The sequence below is a fragment of the Taurulus bubalis genome (genome assembly GCF_910589615.1).
Source record: "Taurulus bubalis genome assembly, chromosome: 9".
Classification (NCBI taxonomy): domain Eukaryota; kingdom Metazoa; phylum Chordata; class Actinopteri; order Perciformes; family Cottidae; genus Taurulus; species Taurulus bubalis.
In genome coordinates, this window is record NC_136597.1 from 4930645 (window position 1) to 4948529 (window position 17885).

General features: G+C 45.3%; 2 protein-coding genes across 2 annotated transcripts; both read right to left on the reverse strand.

Moving 5' to 3' along the window:
- Positions 1–3559: 3559 nt before the first annotated feature.
- tcp11l1 (t-complex 11, testis-specific-like 1) lies at positions 3560–7475 on the reverse strand (the record flags this gene model as incomplete). Its single annotated transcript, XM_079224081.1, has 9 exons — positions 3560–3783; positions 3887–4059; positions 4673–4854; positions 4944–5116; positions 5601–5737; positions 6003–6223; positions 6453–6573; positions 6665–6797; positions 7343–7475. The coding sequence occupies 9 exons, from the start codon at positions 7473–7475 to the stop codon at positions 3560–3562; spliced, it is 1497 nt and encodes a 498-aa protein (XP_079080207.1).
- A 1209-nt stretch (positions 7476–8684) lies between these two features.
- Positions 8685–15183, reverse strand: LOC306741765 (DEP domain-containing protein 7-like; the record flags this gene model as incomplete). Its single annotated transcript, XM_079224082.1, has 12 exons — positions 8685–8896; positions 10168–10243; positions 10876–11001; positions 11128–11270; positions 12328–12513; positions 12595–12758; positions 12837–13038; positions 13603–13748; positions 14190–14285; positions 14422–14563; positions 14721–14906; positions 15117–15183. 12 exons carry the CDS (start codon positions 15181–15183, stop codon positions 8685–8687), a joined length of 1746 nt encoding a protein of 581 aa, XP_079080208.1.
- Positions 15184–17885: the final 2702 nt, after the last annotated feature.

Sequence of the window (17885 nt, forward strand, 5' to 3'; positions counted from 1 at the left end):
TGAAAGTCAAAAGTATATGACAGCAACCTACTATTGTGCATATTAGTTATATTGCACATATTGAAAAACAATAGTGCACTGGGTAATATGTCATGTATCATATATGTAAATGAGTGTGATGTTTCTGCTGTCCTTCCTGCAGAAGTGGGAGGAGTTATACGGTTTGATGGCCTGCTCTGTGGTGCACCTCGGTGGTCTAAGTTCGAAGGTGCTTTGAAGGGCCTCCAGTGTGGTGTGCAGAGAATGAGACACCGTCCACAAGACAGTAGTTCCATTGAGCATCCTCCTCTCTGACATTTCCACTATGTGCGACGACGGGTCCTTTAGCTCCTAAAATCCACCACCGGCCTCTCAGTCTGTGGGACGTTGGGTTGCATGGCCTGTAATTTGTAATTCAGGACTATACGTGTCTGGAGTACAACAAACCACATTTTAAATATGATACTCTACCTCTTTCCAAATAAAAGGTCTAGCACCCAGGAGACAGCTTTTTTCCCTTCCTTGCCTTTGTTTTATTCATCCCGTCTCCTCATGTTGCTGCACTTGTATTGTTCAACTTGTAATATGCTCCATGTTGCACACATGTTCAAAAACTCTACAGTCAATGGTCTGTCATCTAGAGTGTTGGAGTAAGTCTTGTTAAGGGCTGTGATATATGCAAGTATTGTATATTCCGGGAGAAAAACACTGGAATCAAGTAATTAATGATACAACTGTTCCATCAGATGAATTGGCGTTCTGGCTCCACCTAGATCTCATATGTAAACTGCATGCATGCGGTTTGGTGAAGATGGTGGGTCCTCATACACAACTCCAATGTTGTTTTAGACCGTAACGTAAAGCCCAACAACACAGAGAAGGACTGAAGAAATGACTCAGCCGTGTGGGGCAAACAATTCTTTATTGGCATGTTGGATTGACAAATATCAGTGTGGCTGGCATGGTGTTATTCATGTGGGGAATATGGGCAACGGCATTCTGCCTGGAAGGGCGAGGACGCGTTACAACAAGTGCATTGTGTGGTGGGTTGAGTGTGTGAAATATAGAAAAGCAACGGGCCTCATTTAAAAAAAAATAACAATACGCATGCACAAGTCTGGGCTTGAACCATGCGTACGAACGGCTGACACGCAGATGTCCAGGACTCACCGTTATTGCCTCGCCTAAATTTGTTCTCACTCCAACTTTATAACTGCCTTTGATTAAAAAAAAGAACCAAATTAATTCAAACGAACGTTAATAGACAATCATATTTAAAACAGCAAATGTACAAAGTATGAAATAACTATATATATATATATATATATATATATATATATATATATATATATAAAAAATGTTACTGTGGCTACGTCATATATGGTGCTGTTAGCTTGCTGCCAGGCCGGCCCGTTAATACAGGAGGCGGCGCCGGCAAGCAAAATGTTGTGTTTGAAAGGCTGAATGCCAACAAATGTGGATCGAAGCAGACTATTGCTTGAAATAAAAATAAAAAACTCCTTTCTGACAACTTATAATCTGTTGAGACGGTAATCTTTTTGTGAATGAGGCCCAACGTGTTTGACAAAAGTAAGAATTCTTAACATCTTATTAACCATCAGAAATAGTAAGGAGGAGATAATTAAAGAGAGCAACAGTTCAAATTGGTCGATAACAGCAGTCTGGTTTCCCTTCAAGACTCGTCAGTTCTTCCTGATCACTTTCCTTTTTTTCTAATATATTGTGAAATGCACATACAGTGGATACAAAACGTCTACACACCTTATATTTTTTACATTACATTTTTTAATATGTATGAATTATTCACAGATTCATTTTTGTATGAGGAATCTGTTCAATCTTAGATGGATTTAATCGTTATGGCCACATTTAAATACTGCATGGCCTCAGCCCCCGGCTGCATTTTGGACCCTCAAGCAGGCTTTTACATTTCAACATAAATTGAGTGTTTTAAATACACTGCAAGAAATGCGTACCCGAACATTTGTACCGTTACTTTCACAAATTCAATCTGATAAGCAGAGTAATAATTATCAGATTTCAAACACAAGATGTAAAAGTGGCATCGGGTCTGTGTAACCACTGGATTTCCTTACAACAGCAGCGTAGAAGGCAACATGCCGCCGTCTGCCGTCTTGTTCGTTCTCTTTTACGCTCGTCTGCGCTCAAATCAATTAAACCGTGTCAGTAGCACCCTAAAAAAGCCGTTCCTGAATACTAGGCCGGCGTTGGTTTTGTATTTCTGAAATTGTCCGAGTGTCGCGAGTCCATCCCGGCCAAATATTCTATGAGTGATGCATGTTTAGCACAACTGTGTTCTAGAGTACGAACACTTCATCAGTGCTCCTAAACCAGGAAATGACTCCCATCTCTGCCGGTACTTAGTGAAGGAGAGCTCCAGGATGTGCTCAGACTCAAGCTTGTTATTATTTCGTGCCTTTATTTGGATGGTTCAGACGAGAGGAAAAAATGCGAAAAGGCCGCTGCGGTCAGCATGGTAACTCGGTTAATTGGGTCGGAGGTTCGCTATTTGTTTTTCAGCCGAGGGACGTCTGACAAGATAGAGAATAAAAATTTAAGCACATGAATCAATCAATGAGCCAGTTATTACCACTAATGTGGCTTGTTTTCCCCATCACTTCACACCTAGTGGCTAAGAAATTGATGAATCAGGGCATTATTGTAAACTTTAATTTATGAATGCCTTTAGTAGTTGGTTTCGTGGACAGAATGTGTTCTTTGCATTCCACTATTTGCTCTGTAAAGATACAGTGGTGTGAAGTCCACCTGAGCAGGGAATGAAGTCGCTCTCACTCTCCGGTTCTGTCAGCACTGTTGCCATAGCCTGCACTGTTAGTACTCATAGCACTGTTAGAACTCATAGCACTGTTAGCATCGAGCGTCCGACTCAGCCGTCGCCCCGTTGAGAGGCTGATAAAAAAAATTCACCCAATCTCTCATAAAGCCCCTTTGAAATGGATAAGGCCATGGGACTCTGGTAAAACATTTTTTTTACAAAAAGATACAAAATACTTCTGGGCCTAAAGGCAGCAGGACTAAACATGTGTCACTCTGAGAACAGTTGGCTAGCGAGGACTGAGACGCTCGATAAATAAAGGAGGCCCTGATCCTTTTGTCTTGTTGATTTCATCTTTAACTTAGATCTTTAGGATTTAAAATTGTAGTTTTGTTCATCTTATATTCTACCTAGCCATATTTTTTTTTTGTAGAAAAAAAAACGTGTTTACACGCAACAAAGTAAGGTGACTGTAACACTTGGTCCTGTTTTAGTATTGGTTCTAAAACACAGGTATTGTATTAGTTCGGATATCAAGCGGATGACACCCGACCGTGCTAGTAATACTGAACACGTCATGGAGAGAGGAGGTTATGAGGCCTGAGATTTGATCATATAAGCAACACTGCGAGTTAATGCAACTGAGATGATCCGAGCGTTTTGTTGTTGATTATGCTGGTTTAAGATGCAAGCGACGGGGGCAGATCAGCGTCCTCAACCCGTTTCTCTAAATCTAAACCCTTACTAGTGTTGGTGGGGTGCTTACGTCCCTGCGCTGGGACTCACCCCGGCTGTCAGTAGTTTCTGGAGAATCTTTTGGTAGAACGGGGAGAAGACCAGCTTGTTAAAGTTGATGAGGCGACTGAAGCGAACGGCGAGCTCCTTCACCTCCTTGCCGACCGGGGCCAGGCCTCCTGGGAGAGGGGGAGGGGTCTTATGCTGACTGGACTCCAGGGAGGCCAGCAGGAAGTTCTGAACCCGGGACTCTGCGAGGAGAGGAAAGGAAGAGAGAGGAGTTGCTGTCACATAAATGCGTCGATTAAAAAACACACAGTCGACCACAGGAAGCCCCCCCCCAGCTCTTCTTACCCATCAGCTTGCGGACGGTGTTGTCTGGCTGCACGATGGCTGAGATTTGTCCCCTCAGGGTGCCCTTTCGGTCGGCCGAGAATGGAGAGTAGCCATGCTGGCTCAGACACTGACTCAGCTCAACACACAGTTTCTCCCCGATGGTCGCTAAGGCCTCCTGGACACTAAAAGACCTGACGACGGGCAACAAGGAAGCATTAAAGGGGAAGCAACGCAACTTGTGCAACACACATTTCAAGCTGAATTCGTTGTGGGAGGTCACTTAGCGGAGTAGAACCGGGGTCTATCAATAATAGCGTTCATTTGCGACGTTTTCGCCGCCCATCATCGTGTGTCTGTGAGCGTTAACAACGTGGAGAGCATCTGAACGACGCCGATGCAACCGACAAAACAACGTTAGTCACACTGAGCCAATAAGTACACAAATCGTAAACATAATCTTAAATAATGAATAATAATACTTTTTTTAATGTTTTACTATTCATGAAATTTAAGTTAAGACTTTTCTGAATCGCCTCTTTTGATTTATAGAATATTGCTTTACGGGGCAAACATTACGGGAATAATAAAAAGATCAGACGGAGCGTGTGATATGTGTAAATAATATAATTATTCAGCTTCGTCCCTGAAACTTCTTACTTATTATTACTTGTTATTTACAGTAATAACGACGGTCCAAAATATTGTCAAATTGCATGGCTTTAAGTAAAAAACATTCCAATGTTCCTGTAGAAAACCTGAACATAAACTCAAAATGCCCCTTCCCCTCCCGTGACCGCTACTCACGGCAAGTGCATGTCTGCGAGCATGGCGTTGACAACGCCCTTGAGCGTCTCCATCAGACCCGGGAGGCCCGAGATCGCCTCCCCCGTGGTGGTGTAGACGACGAGCAGCACGGAGGACAGCACGACCAGCTGTTCCTCCTCCCGGTGCATCTCCTGGAACCGGGCCTGATCCATCAATACCGTCTGTGGAGTGCAATGGGAAGAAGCGTTTTTTATTTATTTAAAAAAGACATACCTGATGGCTAGAACGCGGTGACCGGCTTCGTGTTTACCTCGGGGAAGGGGTCGGAGGCGTGGTCCCAGGTCAGCAGGCGGAGATAGGCGCGATTGTGGACCTTGACGGCGAGGAGGGATGGAGGGTCGGACGACGCAGCGCCACAGGAACCTTCCTCCCTCAGGCATCTCACCGTTTCCTCCAGCCACTTCTCAGTGTAGTCTAAGGCATCTAAAGAACAGGTCGTTCTGTCGTTAGATCCTGGGTGTTTTCTTTACCCCCCTAAACACTCGGGATGCCAAAACCAGGGAGACGCCACATCCATCCGTTGGCCAATAGAAACTTCTTCCATCATTTATTACATCAGCAGTCAATTACTTAAATATTTCCACTTATTTTACCGACGAATATCAAATAAGGATTGTACTGTGCTAAAAATAGGAGAAATGTATGTGATGTTTGAGAAGGCGAGTGGACTATTGTGAATGTGGTATATGTCGAATGAAGTGGCAAATCAAAACCTCAGAATTTCACTTGACACCATTTTGATTCAGGGTGGGCCAGGATTGGCTAGCAATGCTACTAATAGGTTTCAGCTGTCAAATGGCTGCATGTAGGTTTGGATCTACTTATATGTGCCGGTCCATTATGCGATTTCTTTTCTTCTCTGCATGGATAAATCCTAACATGACTTAATGGAAGAGAGAATCCTTACTGGGGTGTTTCTCCAGAAACCCCTGGAACTTGCTCCTCTCGTACTCGGCCGACTGCTGCATCAGGTGAGGCCTGATGCTGGTCAGGGCGAAGTTAGCCATGTCCACCTTCATCAGGTCCAGCACGGAGAATATAGCCCTATAGAGGGAGGAGACAGAAACATGGAATCAAATGTCGTGAGATTCTCTCCTCTCAAAACGCACCATGAGGTGTGAAATTCCACTTGGCTTGAGAGTGAACTTGTCATTCGCTCTCATTGGGTCCGCGTTAGCTCATCCGCCACGCTTGCGTCACACCAGAACACGCTGACCTCTGAGCCGCTGGAATAAAATTACACCATCCAGAAATAGGCCGAGGGCCTCCCCGGGGAGCATGCTGGGCTCATTATAGTCGCCTGGCTTACTTGAGCAGGGGCACAATGTCGGGGACCTCCTTCAGCTTGCCGATGTCCTCGTCTCTGCAGGGGGCGCACAGCGAGCCCATCATCCCGACGATGAACTGCGACAGCTCGCCGATGTCGAGCGCGCCGTTCTCAGCCTGCTGCTGGATCAGGGGCAGATCCAGGACCTCCTCGATGCGGGTGCGCAGGCGGCCGTGGCCCGGCAGCAGAAAGGACAGCAGCGTCTGGAGGAAGGGTCGTGAGACAGACGGTGACTGGCGGCGGGAGAGGGAAAGACGGATGGTACGGCAAAGCTGTGGCCTTTCTCAAAACGAGATCTGTGAACCTCCCCGCTGCGGTACCAATAAAGGATTATCTTATCTTAAAACACACAACAACCGCGGGGGGATGATATCTGTATCTGCAGAGAGATGAGGCGGCAGCTAAAAATAAAACCTTGCGTCTGAACCTCACCTCTCTGATCTCCGCCAGCAGTTTGATGGCGTGTCCGTACGTCTGCGGCTCCTCCATCAACTGGGCTTCCAAGCAATCCCAGAACGCTTTGTGCATTATCTCCTTCACTTGGCGCTCCAAGCTGTACAGGGTGGGGGGGCACTGTTACTTCTCCGGCGGGAAAGAACTCTGTCAAAGACGAGGACTCAAGCTGTGTCTGATTGAACTCTCACCTCCCTTCAGGAAGCACCGCAGGTTTGACTTGAAAATCCTGGTTGACCATTATTTCATGGGCCAAAGCCATGTTGGTGACTCCCTTAGCCGTCTCCATCAGCTCCTCCACGGAGACGAGCCTGGGGGAGCTGGCTGTGAGGGAAATCCATCTTTGTGTGATTTATTCTGACAAAATTACACATTAGAGTGTGTACGAAACAACCATTACAAAACATGCTTATTCTACATAAACTATGGAAACGAAATAAACTATAAAAGCTAATTGATGATTCTTACAGATATGGGCAACGGTGAATGCTGGGTATGTCGATGTTGTCCAATGTCTACTTTGACGGATTGACGAGATGACACACAGCGGCTAGTTTGCGACCCCAAAAAAATCTGACAAGCTGAGCCCATCTGCGGGCCGAGCGAGCAGTCGTGCCTTTAAAAGCAGCGGTGTGTGCCTCGGGGCCCCGTCGTAACTATCCTACGCCACTGTTTCCGAGTCCACGTGTTCTGTGCTAATAAAGAACTGAGGAGAGACTGAGCTGGGCGGCTACAGTTTGCGTTGGGGAGCGGATTGGAACATGACCGCAGCTGTAAATGAAAATACCTTTCTTCACCCGAGTAGACTTGTTTGTTCTCTCCTGTGTGTGTGTGTGTGCGCGCGCTAGTTAAATCAGTCGGTTCCTCACCATGAGGAGCGTCCCCCCTGCGGGGGCTCGGAGTATTTGCCCGGCCCCTCTTGCTCACCGCCACCTCGGAAGCATCCGGCCTCCTCTCCTCCTCGTCTGCTGCACCCTCAAGGCGGTCCGCCTCTTTCGGCATGCTCCGGGTCTGTGTGGAAAATTTCAATCAGTAAAAATGACTGCAGTGCATGTGGAACGTCACATGTAAGTTACTATAACAGTTGTTATTTGGGATTGTCCTCTTTCTTCCTAGACATGCAGTGTGGCTACCATCAATTAACTATGATGTCATGGGATTTTGTTGTTGTTACAGTTTAAAACAGATCAGGAGAGATGCACGTTTGTTGTTGTGGTCTGTTGGGTGATGACGTCACCTAGACTGGTAGAGGAGCCAGTGTGCAAGTGCGATGCTAACTGGCTGACGCAGAGGTGGTGTACGCGACAGATGGTAAACGGACCACAAGGCCCGCAGGTGCCGCGGCTCACTCCTGTCGTCCGCGGCAACGTCACTAACCTGAAAGCTTGTCGGAAGCCACCGAGGAAAGAGACGGCCGACCGCTAGCTTTCGGGCTCTCCCTTGCCAACAAACAACAGCGCCTCAGTGACAGCAGTCACCGGTTTATTCACAGCTGCGCCGCCGCCGGACACCGCGCTGCGCGGGAGGGAGGCGTTCGTTTCAGCCTCAGGGAGCTCGCGCGCACTGATGTCGCAGCAGCCTTTCTTCTCGTGCGTCGCCGCTCACCGAGCGAGTCTTCTTCCCGGTGTTGGGTGGGGCTTGACGTAACGGCCGAGCCCCACTTTCTCTCTGGCGCACGCGCACACGCCCGGAAGTAATGAATCATGATTAAATTGAAAAAAAAAAAGAAATTCAAATTAAATGGTGGTTGTGATTGAAGTGAGCTAGGTTTTTGATCATCACTGTAACCTACAGTAGGTGAAATCCATCAAGTCATAGATAAAAAAAAAGTTCTCACAAATTAATTAAATTATACACACATATTGGGGTTGGGTAGACATCGGACTGAGAAAACGGAATACTGCAATACGTTTTTGTTGCTTTTGGAACTCTGCCATTTTTCTTCCTCAAATCACGGGCTCCCCCTCTTCTAGTCTATTTAATCTGTTTCGCATGAACCTTTGCATCCATATAAAAGTGAAAGATGACCCCAAAAAAAATATATCAACAGTTTATTTATTTCTATCAATAATGAAGCGAATACAGATACACACACACGTACGGGTGCAATCACGTGCTGGAGGTATTGCTGCAGTCACAAATGTCTCATTAAACACTAGCTACATGTGCAACAGAGGAAGACAGAGAGAGAGACCATGTGTCTGCACAGAACTACAGCACACTAACGGCAGAGTCACCAAAGTACTGGTTGAATATCTCCGGGTGGGCTTGATTAAACTGCCGGAGGAGGCGCTTTCTCTCCTTGGCAGAGATCTTGGTGTCGTGGTGGATGGTGCCCAGCAGAGCACACAGCTCCTGGTTGGTCGTCTTCTTTGTAGACTCAGCGAAAGTCCCGCAGGAGACCGGCTGACAGAACGTAAAGCCTGAAGCACAGAGAAGAAAAACACAAAAAACAAACAAAAAAAACTGTAAACAGCGAGGGGGCTGTTTTCTGCAATCATGAACATCGGATTCAGTTATTAGCGCACACACTAATTCCCTGTCAAAGGGAAACAAGCAAAGGCCCGTCTGGAAATCCAGCCGAAGTGGAGCAACATTAGCATTTCATTTGGGTTTCTGGTCACATGACTGATGTCTAGTGACTACAGCTTTGCCTGTTAGCTCAAATTTAGTCTCCACCTGAGGGGGAATATCTGGCTAAAGAGCCTCTAGTCTAAATACTCTGCAAAAGCAGCTGTGGTTTCTGAATTATTTTCTGTAGTTTGACATCAAGGTAGTTTCCTCTGAATTTATTTGAGATTAAGACTTGCGGTGAGAGCTAAAGCAAAACAATAACGCTTTTGGGGCGTATAAATCAAATCCATGAGCTGAGGGGAACTGAAGAGTCCCATGTTGATTCTCTGCGTGTTCATCACACGACCCCCCCCCCCCCTTCCGCATGGCACACATATTACTTGATCTGCTCCAACACAAACACATTGGTTTAGTGTGGCTTTTGAGCAAGATGGTGTGATAAAAAAAAAGGAAAGTATTGACATTTTGATAATCTATATATACGACATTTTAAAGTCAACATCCAATCGTCTCATTTCTAAACGTAAGTGTGAGAAATTGACAGTAAATCTTAACTTGAGGCAACAAGAATTATACAGCAGGAGGTGTTACGCCAACAAAAATATTAGCCGTGGAAGCAAATTGTGCTCCAGTAGGAAGCCAAATGGAACAAGACGCAGGCCGGTATTGCATCGGCATGAGAACCATCAGTGCCTGTATCACATTGCTGCGGCCTTTGCCTATTTAATGCTGAAATAACTTATTTAATGCTGAAATGACTAATGTATGTATACATAGTACAACTTACATTTGTAATGTACAATGTGTATTGTTGTGTACTATGTTAGTCATGTTATTTCAGCATTAAATAGGCCAAGACCACAGCAATGTGGTTCCAGATTTGAGGGGAGCCAGAAAAAACCTCAAGCCCAGATGTCACATTTGTGTTAATCCCTGAATGGTGCCAGATCATTTAAACAAATTTAAGAAAAAGACGGAGATGAATTAGAGCTTGCTGTACAGCAACAGATACAACCCAGTGAGATGGTCAGATTTATTGATAGTCTATTCTGACTTAGAACAGTGATTTGATTTTTTTCTTTTTTAATCAGTGTTTCGTGTTGGAGCAACACTTGTTTACCCGTCACATCGGGCTGCTTCCCCTGTGCCAGGCTGGCCAGCGTGTTGCTCACTCCTTTGTGCAGGGTCTCCGGTATCTGGAGCAAAGAGAAGAAAGTCTAAATGATTGTGGTTCGTCGACGAAATTGCGCTTTCCCAAAAAGATTATTGTGATTTTCAAGTCAAGATCACTTCTCTTTTTCACCGAAGCCCTCGCGCAAAACGTGTTGGGGACGCCGTTTTCTAAACTACACTTTGTGACTCCGATTTAAGCAATTTGTTCACGCAACAATGAGTTACAAAGCCACTTCACGTCAAAACAAACATTGACATTTTGACAACAAAGATCTAAATAAATTAGGGCCAGAATCTGGTTTGCAGTTCGAGGAGGAGCAGGCCTTTACATTAAATTTATTAATTTATTTTGTACAGCCCAAAATCACATGGCTTTTGATAAGTAAATTTAAGCAGAAGCAACATATACTAAAACCCCTTACTGGTTCACTCCTCTCCCTGTACAACACACTCTATAGTTTGATCGACAGGGAGCAATATGCATCCAAATATGATGCATTGCATTGTGGGAATGTTAGCAGAAAGTTATCCCATTGTGTGTTTTTTATTTGCATGTGCATCTTCACCCTCACCTTAAAAGAAAAAGGGGCCCATGGCTTGTTTGGGTGAAAGCCCGAGGAGCGGACACTCAGAATGTAATGGGACATGCCCTCACCATAAAGATGTCCTCTACGTTGCTGAGCATGAAGACCACCAGCAGGTCCTCTTCCTCCTTTGGAAGAACCCTGCTGTGGATGACTGCCCGAGAGAAAGACCTCTGCACCGCCTGCCTGTTCTCCATCTGCGTGCGGCACATCGTTAATGTCAAATTACAGGGGAAAGAAAACACGTGGTACAACTTTGGAAACAGGCCCTTCTTTCTTTTATACCCAAAGGACAAGTAAAACAAAAAGTCACCAGCTCTCACCTCGTTGTCCAGTTTCATCCCCTGCGGCTCGGCCGCCAAGCCCATGAAGGTGAGCAGCATGCGCAGCTCATCTCTGCGGCCAGGAGGCAGCAGCTTCAGGCACAACTGCAGCGCCTCCAGAGCCGTGGCCAGTTTGGCGTTCACTGGTGGCAGGCGGGCAAACAGGAGGGGTAGAGAGATTACTGACAAACAGCAGGCTTTTTCCAAAAGACCGGCTCGCATGACTGACAGGCGTCAGACGCCAATAACTTCCTCTTTGTGGAAGTCAGATAAAAAATAAATCCACAACATAACCGAGAGCAGCCCATTAAAAACACTTATAACATTTGTAGATACTTAAACATAACTGGCACAAGATCGTTCACAACCCCCCCCACCATTCTTAATTTCCCCAATGTGTTTTCAATGATTGGAAAATTGTTTTTCCAGGACCTGTGGGGAACGACAAACAGGCGTGGTCACGACTCCCGGTTTGTTTTTACTCCGACAGCGTGAATCTAAATGCGTGAGAAAAATCTACTTTTCGTGTGAGGAACTTCGGTGCATACTGCAACGCTTTACAAAGTCCGTACTGTTGCATGCATAAAATTGGGACGTGCTACTTTGACCCCAAATTGGCACCTTGAACTTTGACCCTCCTGCTCATATAGCTGTTGCGCAAAGGATTGTGGGTCAGAGTACGTAGTAGATCAGAGTATTTTTGGCGTACTGCATTTGACCTTTTTTTGGCCGTCGTGATGTCACCCATTGATTTGTGGACTGCCATTTTGACGCCTTGAGCTCTGCATTTTGTCCGTCGCCATCTTGTGAACGGAAGTGACTATTTTTGGACTGCGGAGGAGTGATGTAGAGACGCCGTGTATGGCTCTGGTATCGGTCCGTCAATTACAAGGTAGCCCCGCCCTAAAGCATACCCTGCTTTATAGTCTGTTTGACTCTAAATGCACCATCATTTACGAAATGAACATCATGCTGTATTGAAGACTTGAAACTAGAGATTGAGACATAAACTCATGTTTACTGAGGGAATAAATCAAGAGAAGTAGTCGTTTTCTAACAGACTTCCAAACAACCAGGCGTATTTTTGCACCCAGTGGAGTCGCCCCCCTGGTGGCCATCAGAGAGAATGCACTTCCACATTGGCTTCACTTTCCTGAACTGTAGGTTGGCGCCGGATTGGCACGCGCAGCCAGTTCTTACCCAGCAGGTCGGTGACGGCCGTGTAGATGTCGGCCATGTGCTGCGGTAGCAGAGGGGGTCTGTCCGCGTGGCTGTAGTGCTTCACCAGGGTCCCGTATAGCAGCAGCTTGCACTGGGCCAGCCCGCTCGGGAAGAGACGAGGCCGCTCGTCGCCGTGGTGGATGGGAGTGGACCTCAGAAGCTGCACTGGAGCCAGAAACGCATATTGTTGACATTGGCGGACATGGACACCAGATACAACCCTCCCACCCCGATTCTGACAGGCACCCGAGAACTTGCCTCCGTCTTGTGAACCGCTACCGGCTGGCGCATGTTGACAGATGTCCTGGTCTTGCGGGAAACAGTGAGGTAGCTCCCTGCTCAGCTCAACCACCGGCTGATCAGGGAGGAAGTCCAGACAATCCATAGCTGCACCGAGCCACTCGTCCTCCCTGAGGGACAAGGAAGCAACGACAGATTTCATGACATTAAAAAGGCGATGTACTGTTGTATACGTTATAGAAACGTACTGAGAGTCCCTGAAGGCCTTGAGGATCTGCCGGTCCAGGTGGTTGCTGCTGTAGATCAGGTCCGGGTTACTGTGAACCAGAAGCTTTGACGGAGGAGGTGGTGATGGAGCCTGGCTGCACTGAAGCACCCTTTCCAGCAGGGGGAGCTCCACCAGGTTTAACAGCCGGAGCAGAGTCTGCTCCTGCCACACCTCATCGACCACTGCAAAATATATTTATAAATTACGTTATTAATATTATAATAATACAAATGTACATGTTTATTTTTATATTCCAGGTAAACCAAAGACTTAATATAAATGAATAACACTACTGTATGAGGAAAAGAGTCATCTCTGGGAGAGGATGAGTATATCTAGTAATATGATGTGGGCGGGTCTTTGCTAGATTTAATTTATCTGAGGGGAAAATATAATACGGAAGGTGGCAGCATTTGCCGTTGCTCTTTAAGGAGATCAAAAGCATTTATGAAACACTGAATCAAGTGCCGTTAATGGAGGCAAAGAGGGAAACATTAAAAAAAACCTGATCTAGTTTGTAGTTAAGACTCAGATCAGTCATCGCAGGTGAAGATCAATAACACCAACAAATACGTCCGTGCTTTTCCTACTATGACTCTGTGGTGCACTGGTGTCCAATCAGGGTGCTTCCTTGGCCCCCCGTGCATGTTGAGAGAGAGGCTCTCCCCTGTGACCATGAGTAAGTGTGCAACGTTAGAAAGGGAACGGATCTATTTGAGCTTCAACAGATGAAAACAGCGTTTTACACGATTGTGGTAAAACAGCGTCCGCCAGAGGCTCTAGCGACGGACCGGGAGTGTCCAGCTGGTTGGCTTTTGTGGGCGTCTCTGTAAGTTTGAGGGTGGTGGACGTCTGAACGTGTGAGCCGGTGGGATACATCTGCTCTTCCTGCCTGGAATGCAAACAAATAAATAATTAAATAAATAAAAGCGGGACAACTGAGAGCTCATGCAGGTGTGTTGCCGTTTTTTCTCAACACAACTGTTTCATTGCCAGGTTGGATCCACAGGGTTTTTGCATCAATGTGATGAGGGACTTTGATTTGTCAGGTATTCTAGTGACTTGGAAATCAAAACATCCCTATCCTGTAATTCTAGCTTCAAAAAGTGTGTTAAATGTGAAAAAGAAAGTTTGAGTGAAGTCTGATAAAATGCCTCTAGTGAAAATAAATAAATGCTACTAGCAGAACACACGCAAATCTCCGACTGATGGGGCTTGAGTTGCATTGTGGGTAATGTCTGTAGTTATTAGTGACACATTTATGTCGATGTGAGTAATACACACGTGTTCAGGAAGTAGGCCTGGAACACTGAAAACATGTCCGACTTAGTACCTGTCTGAAGGGGCACTGCAGAACAGTCTCTGGATCCCCTTCCCAAGCGCACCCCTTTCCAACTCATCGACCGAAGGAGAACACAAGCCTACAAACCTGTGTGTGGGAAGGAGAAGAAAAAAAAAAACATTAACCCCAATGGACTGTGGCTTTAGGAGTACATCCGTGTGTGTGTGTGTGTGTGTGTGTGTGTGTGTGTGTGTGTGTGTGTGTGTGTGTGTGACCTCCTGACCTGTAAAGAGCACTCTTGCTGTCCTGAAACACATCCTTCTTCTTGACTTTGCCGAACACTCTGGTGCCCACAGCCTCAAACACAGTGCAGTCCAACAGGGCCTGGCACACACACACCACTTTGTCCCGAGACACGTTGGCACCTTTGTGAATAAAAATCCATTAAAAAAAGAAAGAAAAAAAAGTGATGATAAAATGGCAAGGATGAAATTGAACCCCTCAAATTAAAAATCCACCCAATTATTTGATATCAAATTGTGCTGCCATATGTTAAATGCACTGCCCAGCACACACACACACCCTCAAAGGCTTTGACACAGCTGATGTGCTCTGCCACCACGTCGACGGCCTCCGAGCCGAGGAAACAGTCGCCGTGGGACTTGAGGTGGACTCGACGGCGCTTCACCGTCACGGAGGACCTAAGGTGGGAGATGAGGCCGCTCCACATGGAGGAGGACCGGACGGGTCTACCGGACGCGCCGTGGGCTAAAAGACAAGGACGCAGAGAGGGTCAAAAGGAGACATATCGCACGAGAGGACCTGTGCGGCGTTGGGAGCAAGGGCACAGAGAAGGGTGCTTAGGAAAGCACCCAATTAATTAACCGATAGCCTAGTCAGTGGGGGTTGATGACCACAACAACTTTACGGGCCTCCATGACAGACACCTCTCTGAACTGTGTGTTTCGTTTGACTCACCTCGAGGACGCACACACAGCTTTTCGGCGAGGTTCAACGCCGCGGCTCTTTCCTTTATTGTCGACATGTCTGCCGAAAGAAAAGTGGGGTGAGCACTTCCAGGCGTGCAGACGAGCAGGAGAAAGCAGCCGGCGCAGCAAAGCACGTAAAAGCAGCAGCTCATTCGAGAAAGTGCGCCATCTTAACATCCAGCCGCTAGATGGCGCCAGGGGCCCACTGCTTTAACGCCTGCTCTCTTTGGGCAGCTGTGGTGCGCTTCATGTGATGCCTTCATTTGATTGCGCGAGTGTCGTTTCTCTTGTGCTACGATTCATAAAATATAATAAACAACAATCTAATATTGTTTGTTGTATCTATTTCGGCAACAATATTAGGTTTTGGGGACGTGCACAATTCTATCGTTTTAGGGATGACCTTCAGAGAGTGCTGAGGGTGGAAAGTACGAGCAAAGGGAGAAAACATTGAACGTCCCCCAAACAAATTAAACCACTTAATTTGTTCGATTATACACAGAGACAGCAACGTTATTAATATATGGAGATGAGTGAACTCGTTTTTATATCTGTCGTGTGTTTTGACTATCGTATTTCAACCAATTCTTTTACATTTTGTTAACCATTTATTTTAGCGTCCCCTCTGCCAACAGCTACTCAGTGGCACCTTTCTCGCTTCTGCTGGCAGGCCTTCACTGCGCATGTCCGGAGCTGTTTGTAACCATTTCCTCTGGCCAGTGGGCTAACTAACCTCCCCAAAGGTAATGAATCAGGATTTTACCAGAATAATTCTCTTAAAACAACAAATGAATTAGTTTTTCTCCGATCATCATAAAACAATATTATCGTAAAATGAATGGACAAACGGCCTTATTTTCTGTTGTATTTCAACACATTGAAGGGTCGTGCTAGCTAACGTTTCATTGTAGCTCGCTAGCATTAAGTTAGCTTCTGGTTCAGGCTAATGTTTAGGTCTAGTGGTAATTCCAAGAGGAAGCTGCATTGTAATAAACTTTTCTTTATTTAAGTCATAATTTAGATTACTACTAGTCAAAGGTAACACTATATCAAATTAATTTGGAATATAGTTAATGAATTCTGACTTAAAAGGGGTGTTAGCTCAGGTCTTAGTATTAGCTAACGCTCTTAATTGGCACTTGGAAACAGTTTGAAGAGTAAATGTACAGTTTTACCGTTATGAATCACAATAAACAGTGGATAGCGCAAACAATGTTGAAAGAATATTGCAGGTTTATTTGTTTTTTTAAAGTCCCTCCTTTTTAAAGAAAAGGTTTGTATTCATAATTGGCTCAATATTGTGTATTTTGCATGCAATATGGTCGTACTATGCCGACCTTAATGATACTGTGTTGTCAAACACCAATAGGCATTAAGCCACCAAGTGTCAGCTAATGAGCCTTTTTAAAGCAGACATATTAATAATAATAATACATATTGTCTTGTCTTAGTGAGAAAAAAACAGGTGTTACTGATAACATTAAGCCAGCACGCACAATACCAGCACTCTGAAAATGAAGTAGCAAAATTAAATTCAGTCATCATTCATTTTATTTTCCCACCCCTGCTTTCCTTACTGTGACATAATACAATGTCTTCAGTGAAAAAAAAGCCTATTAGGTTTTGGGGACATGAGCACAATTGGAAACACTACACTTCTACACAAGTAATTGCAGTAGTTCTGTTATTGTATTTCTGAAAGCTGTAACAGGAATACTTGTAATACAATCCCGGGGCTGTGGTTTTAACTTTCTTTTCCTAACTACATTATGAAACAGTAACTAACATAACTCAACCGAAGGTAATACAGACATCATGTTGCGTGATAGAAATGCTCCCATTTAATGGATGGCAGTTCTTTTTAATTCGTCTTTTCATGGCTCGGAGATGGTGGTTAATACCTGCTCAACTGAAGCACAGCAGAAGAAAATAAAGACATTGCGGTCTACTCCCAGTCTCACAGACATATTCGCAGCGTGCACATAAGATGGACGCACACTATCACTTTGACACACTAACGCATGTTTGCGCTCCCGCCTCAGCCTGGGGGGTCACACTGTCATTTTATGATTGTAGCCAATTCTAGCAGGGCTCATTTAATTCTCCTACATGATTGATACCAGCACAGGTTAAATGGGAGAGAGAAAAAAAGGTCTGTTCTATTAAGAGATCAGTGGCTAGTGGAGACCTCCCACTTAAATAGTCATATTTTCCCGTAAGTGTGTGTTTGCACCATGTGTGTGTGTCACTCACTTGGTTATATTGAGGGGACACAGAGACAGTCGCAGAGGACCATCCGCGGGTCAAATTGAATAACCAAGATAATTTAAAAAGCATTGACAGTGCAATTTGTCCATTCAGTGTTATTGCTCTGACCTGTATTAGTGTCAATGGGCAGGTTCATTTGAACCTAGATGGCTTATCAAGGCGTTATCTTCTCGCCGCAATGGACGTGGTGTAAAACAAAGGAAGAAAAAAACCCTAATGGTCATTTCAAAGCCATTAGGTTGGGTTGTAGTGATTGAGGAACATTACGGGGCTTTAATGTGCTCGCATATTATTTCTAATAAAATCATTTAGCAGTAAAAATTGCAGATGAGGAAGTAATTATCAGCATGCGAGTGGAATGGTAGATTGTCACTGCTTATTAAACAGCCAATTCTATTAACCTCTTTCAACTAAATGCTCTTTTTTTCTCTCCCTTGATTAACCGGCAGTAGAGGCCCAGTGGGACCTTGGCCTGCCCTGAAATAACTCG